The sequence below is a fragment of the Portunus trituberculatus genome, chromosome 40 (genome assembly GCF_017591435.1).
Source record: "Portunus trituberculatus isolate SZX2019 chromosome 40, ASM1759143v1, whole genome shotgun sequence".
Taxonomy (NCBI): Eukaryota; Metazoa; Arthropoda; class Malacostraca; order Decapoda; family Portunidae; genus Portunus; species Portunus trituberculatus.
In genome coordinates, this window is record NC_059294.1 from 23516972 (window position 1) to 23536971 (window position 20000).

The 20000-nt window shown below is 35.4% G+C and overlaps 2 protein-coding genes across 2 annotated transcripts in view; one reads left to right on the forward strand and one right to left on the reverse strand.

Annotated features, from left to right (window-relative positions):
- Nucleotides 1-320: 320 nt before the first annotated feature.
- LOC123515913 (alpha-taxilin-like) lies at nt 321-11094 on the forward strand. The gene is given in 10 exon segments (XM_045274812.1): nt 321-455; nt 2204-2265; nt 2421-2567; nt 2688-2834; nt 3933-4127; nt 4465-4593; nt 6259-6358; nt 6361-6416; nt 7856-8072; nt 8662-11094. Coding segments are annotated over 9 exon segments (1479 nt in total). The 5' UTR covers nt 321-455; nt 2204-2235; the 3' UTR covers nt 9120-11094.
- A 1899-nt stretch (nt 11095-12993) lies between these two features.
- The window catches only part of LOC123515914 (serine dehydratase-like), a 15538-nt gene continuing 8531 nt past the window's right edge, over nt 12994-20000 (reverse strand). The window contains exons 6-8 of the mRNA XM_045274813.1: nt 14365-14467; nt 13552-13676; nt 12994-13362 (exon numbers count right to left, since the gene is read on the reverse strand). Coding sequence (XP_045130748.1) covers nt 13172-13362; nt 13552-13676; nt 14365-14467 — 419 coding nt within the window. The 3' untranslated portion in view covers nt 12994-13171. The remainder of the gene's footprint in view (nt 13363-13551; nt 13677-14364; nt 14468-20000) is intronic.

A 20000-nucleotide genomic window follows, 5' to 3' on the forward strand; every position in this document is an offset into this window, starting at 1 on the left:
TTCCTGAGACTGAGTAGGCAGACAAGAGACCCGACAAGACCCGGGAAATTTACGCCGGAAAAGAGAGAGAAAAAAGGAATCGCAGAAGGAAATTTTAACTAACAAGAAGTTGAATGTTCCCAACTACACATGTGGTGAATAAGATACAAATATGTGGCTGGTATAGTTATGGACGGCAGTAGAGCGTGTTGAGTCACTGGAAGAGCTGAGACATTTTTGGGGTTGAATGTGTGTCAAGTTGGCGTGCACAGTGGCGTCTGCTAATTAAGTACACCGGCCAAGGTTGGACTCCTCGCCTGTTCCACGTGCTTGCTGCCCACCAGGTAATACTGCGCCCCCTTCCCCTTTGCATGTAGCACTGTTAGGTCTAGCGGTATGCTAGCAAAACCTGACCACTACAAGGTTGCGTCGACTTAGCAAGGGAGGAAACAGACTAAAGGCACACACTTGTAACGGTAGGTTTCTATTTACAAGGTTGAGTCATAATAGTTGTATATTTATTTTTGTATGTGTGCTCCGACATCTAAGGTGTTCCTTTTTATTGTGTTTTACTATTTTGAAAATTTATGATTTAGTAAGACAGTAACTTCAGCTCTACACTCTCTTCCAAAGTTATTTGGTTGAATTGCTGATCAAGTATGTGGTTAAACTTAACTATGTTACAATCAACTGTTTTCATAAGTCTACACCCTCTTTCCCAACCGCCCTAACCACCCCTTGACACCAGCTTGGGGGCCTGTGGGGAATTACAAATTTTGGATGGAGGATGAAAAAAAGGAATTATGGATGTTAAAAAATCTAAGGACATGTTCTTTTAACATTTCTAATTTCCTTAATCTATCCGTAGAAGTGAAGTGGGTATTACTGGAGAAATTTGTCAGTCTCACTGACATGGAAAAGGAGTGCACCACTGGGTAGTAGGCAAATTTTTTCGACATTTTTCTTCTATGGACTTTCCATTGGAAATTACTAATTTAACACTAATGCCAATGAATGAGCTTTGTGTAGAACACAAGAATCCTTGCATTAATATTAGTTACATTTAATGATGGATTAAAATGCATCAACGGTGTTATATTCATAGAACATTAATTTTTTTTTAAATCCCTAAATTTAGGGATTTTTTTCCAAAAGTCTAGGAAATGTTCCTGAAGGATTTCCAAACAGTCAGATTTGTTCATTTCATGTTCTGGCGATCAAAATACAATCATTGATGCATTCCTTATTACTCAATGTCAGAGTGATGCCATTCTCTATATGTATTTACCGAGGGGATGTGGGTTGAGCACTCCTTGGAGCCCCTGGCTAAGACATTAACCTAACTTAGCTGTGGGGGCTGTTTCACCTATGAACCATCTGCCACTAAGAATCTAAATTATTAACTTAACCTAGCCTTATGAGGGAACTCAAAAGTTAACCTTAACAAAGTAATAGTCCAGTATAACTCTGCCTCCTTATTTTTATATTATTTCCTTCCAGACCAATTGTATGCATATCTTATGATACTATAAAGTGGCAGAAAAATGTCACCAATCCTCTTGATGCTACAGGTGATTTAGAATTTCTCCTGAGCCTGGTTTTTGTAGCTACCCCCAAGTGGAACCTGTGCAAAATGAAAAACTTCATGCCATGTTGAAATATAAATCATTACTGTGCTTTACATATTTTAATGCATCTTAGGCTTCACTACTGTGCTTTACGTAATCCAACCTAACTTCAAACATAAACTTAAATATAACCTGCAAAGTAATTTTACCTTATTGAGGAGGGGATGTGACTTAATTTGGCTCAAATAGCAAAGAAGTTGATGAATAGTACTTTGTTCCTGTTAGGAGAGGTCTCTATGGATATTTAGCCCTTGGTTAAGAGGTTAGATTTAGGTTTGAAATATCCCTCATAGTTTCATGGCAAGAGTGATTTTGGTAGATGTAAGATGGCAAAAGCCCTCTTGGTAGTGTTATATATTTGTTTTTGTCTCTTCAAAATCCTGCTTCTTCAAGTTCAGTGTGCATTGGGAAACAAATTAAAGAAAGCAGAAATGTTGCATAAGACAGCAGATTTATTTAAATTAATACTGATTTTAGCATCATTTTCATAGTTTTCTGAATTACTACATAGTGAACATCAATGAAAATGCCAATTAAATTAGTGGTTTAATTAAGCTTGTACATGACTAATCAGCATTTTTCTTTTTTGCCATCAGAGATCAAGAGTAATTGCAATTCAACTACCATCATGGCAGAAACAAAATCTAACAAACAGCTGGTAAGATGGATGGCAGTGTCTTATGGTGTGGCCTGAAAATTTTTCATGAATTAAATATGTACACATTCATTTTAATGAATTTGATTTTGCCTTTATAATAAGGAACTTTGTGATAGCTTTTTCCATGACACTAACCATAACGCTTATGTCAACAGACCCATAAAAAGGATAAAAAAGTGAAGGAACGTGATGGTGGTGTGAAGGCAATCACAGCAGCTCTGAAAGCTCTTCCACTTGAGGAGCAAGTGTCTACACTTTTGGCAAAATATGCAGAAATGGCAGAGGAAAACAAAAGACTACAGGTATATGAAGTCATCACTTCATGGCATTAGCTGCTCATGGTTGTCTAAAAGAAGTTAAGTTAAATATGCTTAAAGTTTTGAACAAGATAACTTTTGCTAATTCATTTCTCTCTTTCCCAGATGAGTACAAAGACAGTGGAGCGACAGGTACAGGTGCTTCAGAGGGACAAGGACCAGCTGGAGTCAGAGCACACAAAGGTGATCTTGGCCAAGTCAAAGCTGGAGTCACTTTGTCGAGAACTTCAAAAGCAGAATAAACTCATCAAGGTAGATAGCAAAAGCAGTAATTTTGGGTTTCAAGGTCAAAGCATGTCAACTCTTTACTATGTTTATGTAAATATTATGAAATGTGATCCAAAGGTTCATGTGATGTCTTCATGATGAAATTTAGACATATCTTATTTTCTTATCACTGCTGTCTGATTTTAAATAATGACTGGGAGTTGATATTAAGATTCCAGCAATTTTCCTGCTGTTGGAATTGCCTCTGGAATTTCCTGAAGGATGCTGTTCAGCACATCTCACATTTGTGTTTGAATCTCCTTGGCATGATGAAATTGGTGTCCCTTTAGTGGAGACTTTAATACTGATAGAAAAATTGTCTGGGATGTAGGCAGTTGGGAAACCCTGCCATATTGTTTTTTTTTTTTACCCAAGAGGTTGTTCTGTCTCCATATCTATAGTTATCCTGTTTCTCTTTAGATTTCCTCACACTGACAGCTGTAAACACTTCCTCACAATTCTTAAAGAATTTACTGCATCAATATGGGAAAATATATTTCTTGATGTCACAGACTTCTAGTCTAAATTTTTTGTATGTCGTCCCATATATCTTGTTCCATCTTTCATATTCATTTCCAAACTTGTATATCTACCTTTTTCAATAATATTTATTAATTTATACAGTTATTAGGTCTCTCCTTTCTTTTCTCTCTTCAAATGTTATTGATCTCACTTCTTCCAATTGCTTATCAAAAGTCTTTTCCTTCAATTCTAGTGCAGCCGTTGTTGCTGTCCTCAGTATTCCTTTCAATTTTCTTTTATTCATCTTCCTATGTGGAGACCATATGACTGCAGCAAATCCTTTACTGGAAATGATTTAACTATTTGTTGATTGCTGGTCCTTACTATCCCAGTATACAAAGGTTCATGCTTTATTCAGACTGCCCAGGAACGTTTGGATTGCCTGTTATGAATAGATTTAACATTTGTTTAATACATGATATGAATATGAGCTGATGATAATGATCTATGTAGTTTTCTATTATTTACTGTTCAAAGTGTGTTGTAATACAGTATGACTTTTTATTATAAGTGGAAGAATGGTAAAGTTGTTCAAAGTTTTTATTGGGGGTCCTTTTCTAGGAAGAAAATTTAGCAAGACTTAGAGAAGAGGAAGAAAGAAGAAAAGAAGTCTCCACCAAATTCAATGTTACATTATCTGAAATTTCAAATTTGATGAAGGAAAATTCTGATAAGAATTCTAAGTTGAGAGATGAGAACCAGGATATGGCAACCCGACTACAGGATCTTATAAAGCAGTATGAATCAAGGGAGTCAGTAAGTCCTATTGTACCAAGGCTCTTGAGTTATTGTGTTCAGCATCCCAGTGTCACAGTTTAAGGTTGCAGATCTGAGATAATAAATTACCTTGTCATAAAAACAGATTAGATGTTTTATATACTCATGGTTAAGTTGAATTTCAATTTGATAATAGTTTTTATGTATGTCAGTGTAAGATTAAAGGAATAAAAGTTGTAAATAAAACATTGAAAAGTAATGTGTAGTACTTAATGTTCATAAGTTCTTAGGTAAATGAAATCATGAAATAGATCCAATAGAAAACATGTACAGTGTACCATACTCAGACACTTGTTTTACCCTTTCTCTCCTTCAGCATGTGCAAAAAATGGTTAAACAGAAGGAGCTGCAGTGCCAGTTAAGTGAAGCAAGGATGGCCAAGCAGCAAATTGAGATGACAGAAGACAGGGAGAAAATGCTTCTAGAGAAAAAAACACTCTTGGAGGTAAGCTGGAAATTTGACCTAGAGTTTTTTCATCATCATCATCATATTATTATTATTATTATTATTATTATTATTATTATTATTATTATTATTATTATGAGTAGTTTAGTATATTGGTGTACCTGACTTATAGCCATTATCCATTCCAAAATTACTTTAGAGCAGTGGTTCTTAACCTTTTTCAGTGCCCGTACCCCTTGATATCTCAGAAAAATTTTCATACCCCCTCCAATATAAATACTATACAAACATATGAAAAGGATTAGTGATAGTGTTTACAGCACTAACTTAAAAAATTGAGACAATTATAGTAAGAGAAAAATTTGGAAAATATATGTTTTGCTTTCTCATGGTAAATGTATGGTACCATTGCACTCTTGTACCCCTAGGTTTAAGGTTTCGTACCCCTTGGGGGTACAGGTACCCCAGGTTAAGAACCACTGCTTTAGAAGCAAAAAATAACTAAATAAACAAAGGTTGGATAGCAAGGCCTCATTCTTGAAAATAAAATAGAATTAAAAGAAATTTTGCTAAAAGTGCAGTAAAATGCATATAAGCAATGCATTTTTTACCCTTCATTGCATAATGTAGTGTTTACTATTAGCAATTATACTCATATCTTGGTACTGCAGTCCTTCCTTTAACTGATTTTGGAAGCAGTGGACAAAATCTATAGCAGCTGACTAAAATTAAAAATCCTGTGCTCAAGAGTAATCCTAAGCAACCTGTAGTATCATGTTCAAGATCAAGTGCTAAAGATGGAGTTGTAGATATAAAAAAACACAGGAATTACAATGCTAGAGAAACCAGACTAGTGGAAATTGATGCCATGGGTTATACCACACGTATTACTGAAATGAGCAACATTGGACACGAGCCACTGCTTTGATGACTGACCACTAGTTGGTAGCTTTGTGTACATCAGTGTAGCAACACTGATTGCTCTATGGTTTTTGCCCTTTTTTATGTGTTGTTTGAATTATCATAATTTTCTGTAACTATGCATTCTGGAGGAAAAGTATAAAAGGAAAAGCTTGAAAGTTTTGCATTTGTGAAGTGGGTAGGTGAGAAAAATGGTGTAAAGAAAAAGATGTTTCAGATATTCAAATGCCTTATGTGTGAGCCCAGGATAAAATTTGTGGGCCACAAAAGTTGCTGCCACAAAAAAATATTGGTGTGTGTCAAGACTTTTAATGGTTTTGTTTGGTATACAATGAATCTCCTGATTGAAATAAGAGATGGTAGCTCTGGGTCACAGTTGCTAAGGAGTTGAAGGGTTCTGACAGGTGTAGTTAACAACTCATGAGTTGGTATTTTTGCCCCTTGTTAAAAGTAGAGAGATGGCTAGTGTAGACAAAGTTTCACAATGACACCATATTTCTAAATGGCCCATGACCAATGGTCATGCTCAACCTATATTAAACTTATCAAATATTGGCAGGTATTGCCAATGATAACATTTATTCCTTGGTATCATGTCCACACATTACTTTTGAGTGAACACTCTATCAGTTGATAGTGATGAGTTGTAATCTGTACTGTACATTTGATGTTAAGTTTATTTTGACAAAAGTTAGTTTTCTTTCAAGGATTTGTACACCATTTTTATTTTTAAGCATTTACAATATTTCAAATTTTTCTTGAAATTCCTGTTTTCCTTTGTAGGAGGTGGCTGCGTATCAAAAGAAAACACAGGAGATGTCTTTGAATGAAATAAGTCTTCGTACACAACTCAACTCCTACATGGAAAAGTATGAAGACTTCCAAAAACCTTAGAAAAATCCAATCAAATATTTCACACATTCAAGAAAGAGATGGAGGAAGTAAGTATATAGAAGACTGCTAGTTTTAGTATTCATTAAATTTTAGAATCACTTGCAAGACGAATGGAAGAAAGGAGTCTATGGATGAAAGAGGAATTTAAGGAATTTTACCTTTCTACTTGTATTGATGTATGAGTTAGATTTTGGATGCAAAATAGACATACCACAGTATTCAAGAGTTATAGAGGTCTAAGCCTTTAAGGTGTAGTAAGAAGGTTCACAAAAGTATCCCTTTCCATCATGGAACAACTGGGCTAAGATCATGAATGAAGTGTGGAGTGATTTGTCTAGGTCACTTTGGGATTGCTGACCTTTTATAGTAGAGAAGTATATTTGTTCAGTTCAACAAGGAAGCTAGGTAACAGTGACCATAGTGAACTTAGGTACAAATTAGAATGGGATGGAGCTTTAAGAAGTGAAAACACCAGTAAAGTACATGAATTTAGGAGAGCAGATTTTTGAGACATTAAAAAGGTGCCTCAAGGAGTTGACTGGCAATGGATGAAGAGGGAAGGATAGGTGAAAAAATATAAAGCAAGAGAAGGAGATGAGGTGAGGTATAAAGGTGAATTACGGGAGGAGGTGAGAAGTAACTCATGGGTTAAAGCAATGAGATAATGGGAGTACAAGGTGAGGTGTGGTGTGAGTATGTCTGAGGGTCAGGTCATGCTGAGATGGGCCAGGTGTGGTCAGAGGATGGAGGGAGTCAAAATGGGAGAATTAGAAGAAGTAAACATTGATGAGTTGTATAAATATTTCAGTGATTGATTGCATACAGGCTAGTTAGCAAACATCCCTTATAGAATAATAAAATCATAGAAGAATGACCCTAAGTGGATAACTGGTAGGTTAAAACACTACATAGGACTGACAAGAAGTATATATAGACGATTGAAGGCTGGGGTAGTGGATATAAAGCCACAATATTATGAATTAGAATAGTCAGAAAGTTAAAAATTAAATCTAAAAACAACTATGAATTAAAGGTATCCAGCCAGGGGAAGACTGACCCCAAGGGATTTTGTCATGTATGTGAAATTAAGAATAGAGAAACAATAGGTCCATTAAAGACAGCTGATGGGGAGCTGGTTAGTTCTGATGAAGAGATTAGTTAAATTCTGAATGAATATTTTTAATTGTCTTCATCCAGGAAAACATGCAGGAAATGCTGGATAGTGATCAGATTTTTTTGAGCAGAGGAGAGTGAGAAGCTGATATATTTCCATAGCTAAGGAGATGGTGGAACAGGAGATAAATTACCTGAAAAAATTTGTCACCAGGACCAGACAAAACATGTCCCAGAGTACTTCAGAAATGCAAGGAGGTTATTAATGAACCATTAGTTTTTGTCTTTAGGAATTCACTAGACTCAGAGAGGTGATGTGGAGGCAGGGCTGTGTAATACTTATCTGTAATTTTTCTATGGATTTGTTTTGCAGATGGCTAAGAAAATAAAGAAAACGGAGAAAGATACGAAGAGTTGGAAAGAACGATGCGAGGGTGCCAATAAAGCATTATTGGAGATGGTTACAGAGCGATCTCTTCTTGAAAAACAGCTAGATCTGCAAGTTAAGCAGAACAAACAATTGCAGAACCTTTGCAGAGCACTTCAACAGCAACTGACTGAAATTAGAAAACAAGATAAAAATAATGCTGGTAGGTATTTTGATTTATTAATTGATTTTTTTTTCCAGCCCATTTGTTAAAGAGTACTTTGGTGTAAAAGGAATTAGGGCATTTGCAGCTTCCCCTCATGCATAAAAAAAAAAAAAAAGACAAGCAACAACTCGGGGAAGACATTGAGAGACACAATGTTAATAAGCCATTTTCATACCAACTTGCTCAAGATTTGACATCAAAATATGATTGTTTTTCTCATATACTATGCCAGGATTTATATATGGATATGTTATCTGTAAAACTTAATTGGATGAAGAATATTCATTCTGAGCTGATGATGTATTTCTAATCTGAGACAATGTGCTAAGTATTTAGCTTGTTTTGTCATATATCCTACTCTCTGCCTGATGATGGTGACTAAAGGTGTTTAGTATTTTAGCAATTATTTTTATGTTCAAAATTCAGTCAGCTGGTGAATCTGGCATTTTTTTTTTACCTTAGCAAACATCCCATTTACATTTATCTCAATAAATTGGAATGTATGATGTACTAACATTTATAATTAGTAGTTTTTGGGGTCATATATATTAATGTGTAATGTAATATACTCTTTTTATATTTTTAGAGCCAGAGTGTAAGGATCCAGAACAAATATCCCAAGAGAAATCTGCATTAGTAGAGGATTCAACTGGGAAAAACATCAATCCTTTGGAAAATGAAGATTTTACTGTTGAGGAAACCAATTTTCCAGTAACAATGGAAGTGGCACTCAATCCTGAGGAAAGCATTGCCTTAGAAACTGAGAATGATGAATCTAAGGACTCATGTGATGTTACCATAGCCAAGGATCATGTTGAGGTAATAGAACAGACTGCTGAGGTAGGAGTTAATGGGGGTTTTGTGGGAGAGGATAATGTTGAAGTAACAGAAAAGAATAGTAATGTCAAAGCTGATCAGGATGCTGTGACAGAGGATCATATTGAAGTAATAGAACACAGCACCGAAGTAAAAGTCACTGGGAAAATAGATCAGGAAGATAAAGAATCTGAAATGGTTACATATAATATGGATGATGTTGACTAGATAGATCATTATATTATTTTATAAAAGTAAGAAATCCGACATTGTCATATTTGTGGGATTTACCTCTTGGTTGTTGACTTATTGTGAATATATGTATGTTTGTGAGAGATCTGTAATACTATCTTAAAAGTATGAAGGTTCAGAATTTTGTATTTATGTAAATAGTGACTAATTATTCTTGTGTATATTTCATGAGTGTCTGATAGATGGGATTTGTGATTTTGAGTTTTTGAATGTATACTGCATCCCTGGAATAATTTGCAGTTTACTGAAAAGAAATGTTAATTTTATACCCTGACATTACTTTTCTAGTCATTGGAAGAAAATGATAGAATATAGAATGCCATGTATTGTCAGCTCATTAAGATGCATGAAATTGCATACAGTGAAGTAAAATCTCAGGTGCAAGTTGTGCAACTAAATGTGGTATATATATATATATATATATATATATATATATATATATATATATATATATATATATATATATATATATATATATAAAATTTTTCATGGGTTGCATATGGGATGTTATATGATAGAAGTTGATCATCATCCTTACTTTTTATTTTTTATTTTATTTATTTATTTATTTATTTTTTTTTTTTATCAGCCCCAAAACAGCCATTTTCTCAGATTAACTGGTTTACCCCTTGGTATATATATATAATGCACCTCCCAGTATGTCTAAAAAGATTTATATAATATTAGGTGCATCAAATGTGTTTTCAAATAAAATTAAATAGCATCTGTCCTAAATGTAAATTACTTACTTATACCAAAGCTGTTTCCTCCCAAAAAGAGAGAAGCTAAGACAAGACACAACTTTCATATTCACACCACTCTTAGCTTTTTGGCCCCTGATGAAGAAGAGAAAGCACTCCTGCTATCACAAACACAAATGCGAATATCATAAAACTAGAAAGCAGTGCCTAGTAAACTTCTTGATTCTGCTGCTTCCTCTTTTGCTAATATTTTTTTGTCATTAACTTTATGCATTGAAATGGTGTGGCACTGCTTGAATCTCTTCAACCACCCCTCAGTATACATGCAGTGATGTTGTAAACCAAGCTCTCTATGGAATAACTTCCATCATCATAATAACAGATATATCACCACTATCACTTCTTCACTCCCAAATCCTTTGCACCATTATTCAGTCTTAATATGTACTTTTTTCATCTTTCATTATTTTATGTATGCATATGTTTCTTTGAATTAGTCAGCAAAGAACTGCTTCAAGTTTTCTCACTACTTTATATTGTCCATGGGCCATAAATTTCGCAAGTGAAAAACAGAAACCTCACAGTCCAGATGTAGCAACACTCATATTTTCTTAAATGTTATTGTGTTATGTTTAAATTTTGTATCATAATTACATGTTCCTTTTGAAGCCATAGCTAGTGTGAAATAATGGTCACAAATGAGAGATCAAGTATTAACACACACACACACAACAGACGATAAACAGACAAGAGGATGCACTAAGATCATGAAAAATCAGTGTTCGAGGAACATTAAAAGCTTTCCACATAAGACTGTGGACATCTGGAATGGCTTGAGTGAAGAGACTGTAACAGCAGAAAGTGTGCATAAATTTAAGAAAAAGTTGGACAAAATTAGATATGGAAACAGATCACTATGAGCCCTGCTTGAACACTGTAATATACAACTAGGTAAATATGCACATAAAATTTGGAGTTTCTTGAGTGGACTTGGTGGTTCTGTGTGAAATCTCTCCTACTGTTAAAATTGCTCACAGGAGTACTTATTACTCATGTTAATTTGTTTCATCTACATTCTAACATATTTTGCAGACTAGTAATAGTATTTTATTGGTGTTCAGTTATACACAGCTATTGATTCTTGATTGCACCTTTTCAGTTCTAACTTATTTTGCAGACAACAAATTGAAAGTAATTTGTTAAGATAACTTTAAACAGGTATTGATAATACATAAAATATATAAAATATCTTGCAAATGTTTTGATGTCCTTTTCTCTCAATGATATGCATGGACAACAGTGTCTTTCAGGAGGAAATTTACACAACAGGATAATGTTATGATTGTAGTACCATCTGTGGCTACACAGGGTGACTGTAACATAGCTATTGCATGTCTAAAAGAAAAAATAACATACTCAGATGGAGATATTGGATATTAAGTGTTGTGTATTTTAAAATGATATGGAATATCACAGATCAACTTGTATGAATTGAATTATCACTAACATGTGAGTTCAACTCCAGGTCTCTGGAATAACTAAATGTTGAGTATTTCTAACATTCAATATAGTTTTTATCCAAAAAAAGAAAAGAAAAATTGAAAAATTACTCTTGTTTGAACAGAAAACTAGCAAATCAATACTTTCTATCTTATTGCAAATAAGTGCTTGTGTGTTGACAGTACAGTAGAAAAAACCTTCACTTTGTCAGGCTATATGAAAATCGTGTAGCCTCCCGTATAGATAAGAATAGATGATCCTGAATTGTAAGGAAATCTCCTACTGTTTATTACTGTACTGTGTTTAGTACTTAATCTAGACATCCTCTTCCCCACCATAACTATTTGTTCATCAGCTTGCTCACCACTACAAAAACTACCTTCCAGCTATCTGAAACACTACAACTTTACTACACCACCACTCCTAAACTAATGCATATAATGAAATAATGTTTGGTTTTTCTATACTTTTTCATGCAATCTTTCATCTTATAATAGTAAAAATAATTTTTGAAAACTCTTTCTTGCCAATAATTGCACACCATTTGTATGACCAGCAGAACCCTATTGCACACTTAATGAGTTACATATGTCTCATGCTTGTCCTGCATCTCTATTTCTTATGTGTACTGATCTCAGTTGTATGATTTTATTTACCCATGTGCACCGCACCCATATCACTCATAAGCATGCTCCATACACAGGTTCATTTTTTAAACATCATATTAGTAATTGTGAAGCAGCAAGCCCCATGGTTGTAATATTTGGTTTTACTAACCTTGCAGTTGTCCCCTACCTCACGGTCATTCATCTTAGCCAGGCTAGTTTTGACAATTCTACAAAAATAGGTAATTTTCCATCACCAGTTTCTTGATTCTGTCTCAATCAATTAATGAAATCTCCCATAAACACAAACTCAATAGGTGATGTGGTGTGTCAGTGAAGTAAAGTGAAATTACTTTCTGCCCTTTCTCAGCCTGTGTTCAAACTGTCGTGTGCTATGCAGCAGCCTAACTGGAGCTCCAGTTGTAAGGGCCCCAAGCCTCCTTTATCTGCTTCCTTCATCAGTATCTCTCAGTCACTTACTCACATGAATACCTAAATCTATCACTCTGCAAATACATTAAAGGAAATAAGTAGTATTACTGTCTTGTTATTTATGCAAGAAAAATTATAATTGTCATGACTTTTATTTTTTCTCTGGTGAAACCACTTTTGAAACTTGAGAGAGTAACTTCTCTCTCCTAGTTGTATTTTCAATGAGATGCTGTTTTGGACCATATTTGCTCTTGTGGAATGGGATTCACTGGCCAATTATCCTTGTCCTAAGAGGAATTATAATTTTCCTGTGTAATCATTACTATGGTTTACAGAACACTGAGCTTCAGAGGGAGACATCATTGTGAGGGATGGATGTTTGCAAGCCAAAATATTCTCGTGAAAATTTAAAATTGAGCCCGCAAAAGGAGAACAAATTATAGACACCACCCATCCTCTACATTGAATCAACCATAAACATTGGATGCAAGCCTCAATGACAGGTTAGTACATAAGATGGCAGCTCTGGTTCTATCAGCGACAAGGAATAGTTCCCAAATTTTATATTTCTCTTTTAATAGATCAACTTTTGCATGAAAATAATCCAGTGGCTATATAGAATCCAGTTTATTCAAAATCTGACTTATACATATCTGATTTATAGAGGGTTTACTGTGCATGTTATACTTGGAATTATGGCAGTTCTTACATGCTTAATTCTTTCAGAACAATTGATATGTTGAGGTATGATAAACAAATATTTACTTTTGAAAGTTTATAGGCAAATAAACTAATAAATTTTGAATTGCTCCCTCCACTGTATCAAACTGTCCATTGACACAATATTACCACCACAAACAATAAACACTATTGGCCCTCTTTTTTTGATAAAATTATTTTCTTTTAACTCCCGGATCAGTCCAGAATATCCAGCTGCCAATGCTGCTCCACAGGATGGCTCTACCAACATCCGATGGTGATCTTGAAGTAAGTTATTATTAATGTAGTGTGTGGCTGTGTGCATATATATACTACTTTGGTTGTTGCTCAACTTTATACTTTTCATGCTTTACAAAGTAAAGTGAGATCATGAGGAGGCTTTTTTTATATTATCTATCATTTAATACCAAAACATATGCCTGTATTACAAAGAACCCAAACTAGCCATACCTGCAAATTTGGTACATGCCTCTACTGCTTGTTTGTCTGATACAACATGGGATGACAGCTGAATGTCTTGCTTAAGATCAAACACACCTTGAGTCACACACAGTGCACCTAAAGTCTTTGCGATGCTGAAAACAAAGTTACATTTATTAATTTTCAAATCAAATTATAAATACACTTTCATTTGAAATAAGAAAACTTATGAAAAAAATATAATGTGCAATGAAGAAACTAAAAAATAACACTGTAGGAATGGATGACATATTTCTATAAGTGGATGGGGAAATGGGAAAAATAAGTAAAATGTCACATGAACTTAATGGTGGAAGGAATATATAGCTCATTTAAGTCCCTATAGACTGAAAACTTAGATTTTATGAAATACTGCACACGTCCCAAAATAGATAGAGGAATGTACTCTGACTCCAAAGCTTTAATGCACTTCTGTATAGAGTTGTCTTCAATACACTAATAATATGTGTACAGACTAAAACTGAATGTGTAAGGAAAAATTATACTGCACATTCTTTTTCTTTTTTATGGAATATGGGAAGCTGGCCAAGGGCAACAAAAAAGAAAAAAAGAAAAGGTCCACTTGGTTACCAGTTCCCTAAAAGGTTAAGAGAGTCAGCCAAAAATCTGGGACAAATGTCTTGAAACCTTCCTCTTAAAAGAAGTCAAGTCATATGAAGATGGAAATACTGAAACAGGCAGGAAGTTCCAGAGTTTACCAGAAAAAGGCATGAATGACTGAGAGTACTGGTTAACTCTTGCATTAGAGAGTTGGACCGAATAGGGATCTGAAAGACATCTTACCTAGTGATTTCCCCAATGGAGACTGGCTTCCCAGTATCTAAAGCTGCTCTAAGGCAATGAGCACCCTCTGTTTCCATTGCCACCACAGGAATATCAGTAGCACCTGCAGAGGAAAAGCTTTTTCACTTTCACAGAACAATTCTTGTCTCATAATTCTTTAACTGTTTTCTAAAGGTTTTAGAATCAAAAGTTGGTTATGAGGCAGTGTGCTAATGTAAAGCATCTGTGTATACCAGAGGAATTTGTGTAAAGAAGGGTTCACACGTCAATATGTAACTGAAATTGCAAGTCAGTAGAATTTCCAACTGAATATCAATTGGTGCCTAGCTACTGGAAAAAACCAGTCACAAAACAAGACCAACATGTTGGTCGTTCAGTTGATTTGCAACTTTACTTACACTGTGACGTCACAAAGAAAGATTTGAAAATGTGGTGTCAATGTAGAAAAAAAGATTTTGGAGTTGGTGAGGGAAAAAGAGCACATCTGGGATCCTAAAAGTGAATTCTACAGTAAAAAAAAAAGCTTACGCAAATCAGTGTTCAGTAAAATAACTGCCACTCTCTGATGACTGCTTCCCTCTATGCAGGGTGTTGTTGGAGGTGAGGATTGAATACTTGTGATGAATTAATTTGATCACAATCGTCATCGTCACCAGAGGAACACATCTTGTTGGGCAGCTGTTTGTTTACATTCACTTCCTGCCAACCAGCTGATACTTCCCAGTCACTATGTGTGAACATGTTCCAACTAGAGGGGCTCAGTTGATACTTCTAGCCACTTGCAGTTTCAGTTGCATATTGACACTTGTGAACCCACCTTTATTATTCCAACCCATGTATGTAGTAACTGAGTGCACAAAAGTTACATTGGTGCAATGTGGAGAGCTGAATAATGTATGTGATTTTGCTTGGGTCAAAGTAGTAACTGAATCATTGAATTATATGTCAAAAAAATTATTGTGAAGTGTCCCTACAATGCATAAAATATGCATACTATTAGGAGAATATATAGGTGCCAACTTTTGTGTAAAAGTTAGCTCTTTAGAAAGAAAATATTTGAAGTTGGTGACAAGACTTTCCTTGTACTGAATATTAAAAGTATAATGTTATGCAAGGTGTAACATGAGTTTCTGTAGATATTGCTAGATGTTATCCTAAGTAAAAATTGTTCTATATAAATACTGTTGAACCTCGTTAACTCGGACCCCGATAACTCAGGTTTCGCGATAAGTCAGACTCTGACCACCCCCAGGGACTAAAGTCCAAGTTGAACTAAGTTTTTTTTTTTTTTTTTCACTTTTTTCTATTGACATTGTAAAAGATCTAATTCCAACTAGAAATTAAATTTTTGCTGTAGTCTGAAATGATACCAAACAAAAGCAGATAAGAGTTTATACCAATGTAGTGAAAAATTTTGAGGTGTAAAAAACACTTTTCAAGATACTGTATTCGCTCCTAGAGATTTTTCTATAATTTCATCCTTGTTTTGTTATTTTTATTCATCTGATTGACATGAATTTTAACACATGATTGTGTATACAATAGTGACTTCCTGGAGCATAATAAGATGATAATGCATTAGATCCCCACTTCTCTACAATATATTATTCACTCATACATGAGGGTTGGGAAGGCGCCATCAGCAGTGTTACAGCAATCTGCTGTTTTACTACTGAACTGGACTCTCTGAGTCATTATTAGTGTGTTGAAGTGAGATAATGATACAGTGAAGTATTTATTATACAGCTTTATACCTGTCTCAACATAATCTATTGTAATAGTGTTATTGTGAGAATTATGTGATGTATAGTTGTGATGATGAAGGTAGTGAGAAAAAACAATGTTTGAAAAGATAATAGCAGTCTTATAATGTAGAGAGATGGTGGAGAAGGGTGACAGTGAGGCGTGGGGTAAGATGAGGGTCTTGGAGGGAGAGATAACATGCTTGACAGAAAGGAAAGGGAAGACGAGGATTCAAGGTCCTGCTGTCTCCTAATAATACGTTTGTTTGTTTGTTTCTTGTTGTCTTCTCTTCTTGAAGTTTCTGATTCTAATCCTCGTCAATTTATGCCTGTAAGGACATTATTTCTGACGCCTGGCCACGTACTGTGTAGGGTGCAAACATATAAGACATTTAGAAATAACTTCCGGGTGGGAAGGGTATTTAATTAACATAAAATAAACTATCCCATCTGGTAATTTAGGATCTGAAGGTTTTGGAGAAACAAATGTAATACCAAAATTCTAAATCCCCCAAAATTAAATAAATAAATAACGTCCCCGGGACTCGAACCCGTGCCTACTCGATTGTGAGTCGAGTGTGCTAACCACTACACTATGCGGTGTGTGTGTGTGTGTGTGTGTGTGTGTATTTATTTACCTAGTTGTATTTACCCAGTTGTAGTTTTACAGGGCCTGGGCTTTATGCTCGTGTGGCCCTGTCTCCATATCTACACTTATCCAATTTTTCTTTAAAACTATGTACACTCTTTGCTGACACCATTTCCTCACTCAAACTGTTCCAAGTCTCAACACATCTTTATGGAAACTAAATTTTTAACATCTCTCAGACATCTTCCCTTCCTCAGTTTCTTACTATGCGATCTTGTGCTTCTAATGTCATATTCTTCTCTCAGGATCAGTTTCTCATTATCCACTTGATCCATTCCGTTAATCAATTTATAAACTTGTATCAGATCCCCTCTCTCTCTTCTCTGTTCCAGGGTTGGTAGATCCATAGCTTTTAGTCTCTCCTCATATGTCATCCCTTTAAATTCTGGAACCATTCTTGTAGCCATTTTTTGTAGTCTCTCCAATTTTCTTATGTGTTTCTTTTTATGGGGCATCCACACAACTCCTGCATATTCCAATCTAGGTCTTATTTTAGTACTTATCAATTTCTTCATCATTTCTTTGTCCATATAGTGAAATGCTAATCCAATATTCCTTAGCAAATTATGTCTCTCTGAAAATTCTATCAATATGGCTTACCGGTTGATTGTTTTCTTCCATTGTCACTCCCAAGTCCTTTTCCTTTTTTACTTTTTCTAGTTCTACTCCATCTCCCATCTTATAGATTCCCACTGGTCGTCTTTCACTTTTTCCCATTTCCATGACATGGCTTTTGTCCACATTGAATTCCATCTCCCATTTTTTACTCCATTTCCAGATCTTGTTTAAGTCTTCCTGTAGTATTTCACAATCCTCTTTTGTTTAATGACTCTGCACAGTTTCGCATCGTTCGCAAACAGATTTATGTAGCTGTTCACTCCCTCTGGCATGTCATTTATATATACGAGAAAAGTATTGGTGCCAATACTGACCCCTGTGGCACTCCGCTGTCTACTGTTCTCCACTTGGACTTCATATCTTTAACTATCGTCCTTATTTCTCTCCCCCTTAAGTAATTTTTCATCCATCTCAATGTGCTTCCTTTTAAGCCACCCTTCTCCTCTAACTTCCATAGTAATCTTTCATGTGGCACTTTATCAAACGCCTTTTTTAAATCTAAATAAATACAGTCAATCCATCCTCTCTCTCTTGTACTTTATCAACTATTCTAGAGTAGAAACTCAATAAATTTGTTACACATGACCGACCTTTTCTAAAACCAAATTGGCTATTTGATAATAATTTGTTGTCTTCAAGGAACTCGATCCATTGCTTCTTTATTACTCTTTCACACATCTTGCATATTACACTAGTTAGTGATACCGGTCTGTAATTTAAAGGTTCTTCCTTCCTTCCGCTCTTATATATGGGAACCACCTCAGCTCTTTTCCACTCCACTGGCACTGTTCCATTTTCTATTGAGCATTTTATGATGTTGTATATAGGACTTGCTAGTTCTTCCCTACATTCTTTCAGTATTCTGCCTGAGACTTCATCCGGTCCCATTGCCTTTTCCTCATCCAGTTCCGTCATCAACTTTTTTATTTCAAGCTTGGTTACTTTAATCTCTTTCATATGGACAGTCTCTCTATTACCCTGTGGTCTTTCAAATTTGGATTCCTTAGTAAAGACCTCATGAAATTTACTATTTAACAGTTCTGCCATACTTTTTGGGTCTTCCACCATTCCGTTCTCTCCTTTTAACCTTTCTATTGTTTCTTTTTGTCTTATTTTTCCATTTATGAATCTGTAGAACAATTTTGGTTGTTCCTTACATTTTTCGACAATGTCCTTTTCATAGCTTCTTTCTTCTTCCTTTCTCACCTTAGCATATTAATTTCTTGCTGTTTTGAAGTTTTCCTTATTTTCTGGATTTCTGTTTCTTCTCCACCTTTTCCATGCTCCATCTCGTTTCTCCTTTGCCCTAGCACACCTTGCATTAAACCAATCTTTCTTTCCTTCTTCTTTAGGTCTATATTTCAGGATATATTCCTTGACTCCTGTTTTGTATATTTCCCAAAATAAGTTATATTTCTCTTGAACCGTTTCTGTGTGTGTGTGTGTTTGTGTAATTCACCTCACCTCACCTCAGTTGCCTGCTGGTCACCGAGCTAGTCTTCCCCATTACAGAGCGAGCTCAGAGCTCATAGACCGATCTTCGGGTAGGACTGAGACCACATCAACACACAACACACACCGGGAAAGCGAGGCCACAACCCCTCGAGTTACATCCCGTACTTATTTACTGCTAGGTGAACAGGGGCCACACATTAAGAGGCTTGTGTGTGTATGTGTGTGTGTGTGTGTGTGTGTGTGTGTGTGTGTGTGTGTGTGTGTGTGTGTGTGTGTGTGTGTGGAAGGGAGGGGCAGGAATTCATATGTCAGACATTTTCGTTTGTCAGACCAACCTTTCCCCTTATTAGTCCGAGTTAGCAAGGGTCAACAATATGCATTTTGAGACCTTGCTCTGTCATGGGGTGAAGTATGAGTGTGGGAGGCCAACAATGGCCTTGTAATTTGTTAAGTCATCATTTCTACATATTTTGGGTTATTACAGTATACTGTAATGAGACCAAGTGGTAATGGTGGGCAGGTGATTTAAGTATAAGCATTACACAATAATAACATAACAGTAATTACATTATATATATATATATATATATATATATATATATATATATATATATATATATATATATATATATATATATATATATATATATATATATATATATATATATATATATATATATATATATATATATATATATATATACAGGCAATCCCCGCTTAACGAAGGTTCACACAACAAAATTTCGCTACAACGAAGGTTTAATTTTACTACCATCTGCTCGTTTAACGAACACCAAACTCGCTTTAACGAAGTTTTATCTAGGTAATTTTTTCCAAGTTTGAAAGGCCCGCCATATCACACAAGCCGACAGGCTTTTGAATACACCAGCGCCTCTTGTGGATAACACACGCACCACTCATTGCCCCTGTTCAAAACAATAACAGCGTCAGCACCAGCTCGTCTTCCCTTGCTCAATTTACCACCAAAACGCCCTGCAATGTCGTCTAGCGTTGCTAAGAAGACCAGGAAGTCTCTTACTCTCGAAGTGAAGCTGGATATTATTCACAGACACGAGAGGCAAGAAAACTAATAGCATTGCTCACAACCATCTTGACTCCATCTACTGTCTCTACTATTTTCAAGTCAGCAGACTCTTTTAAGAAAGCTGGTG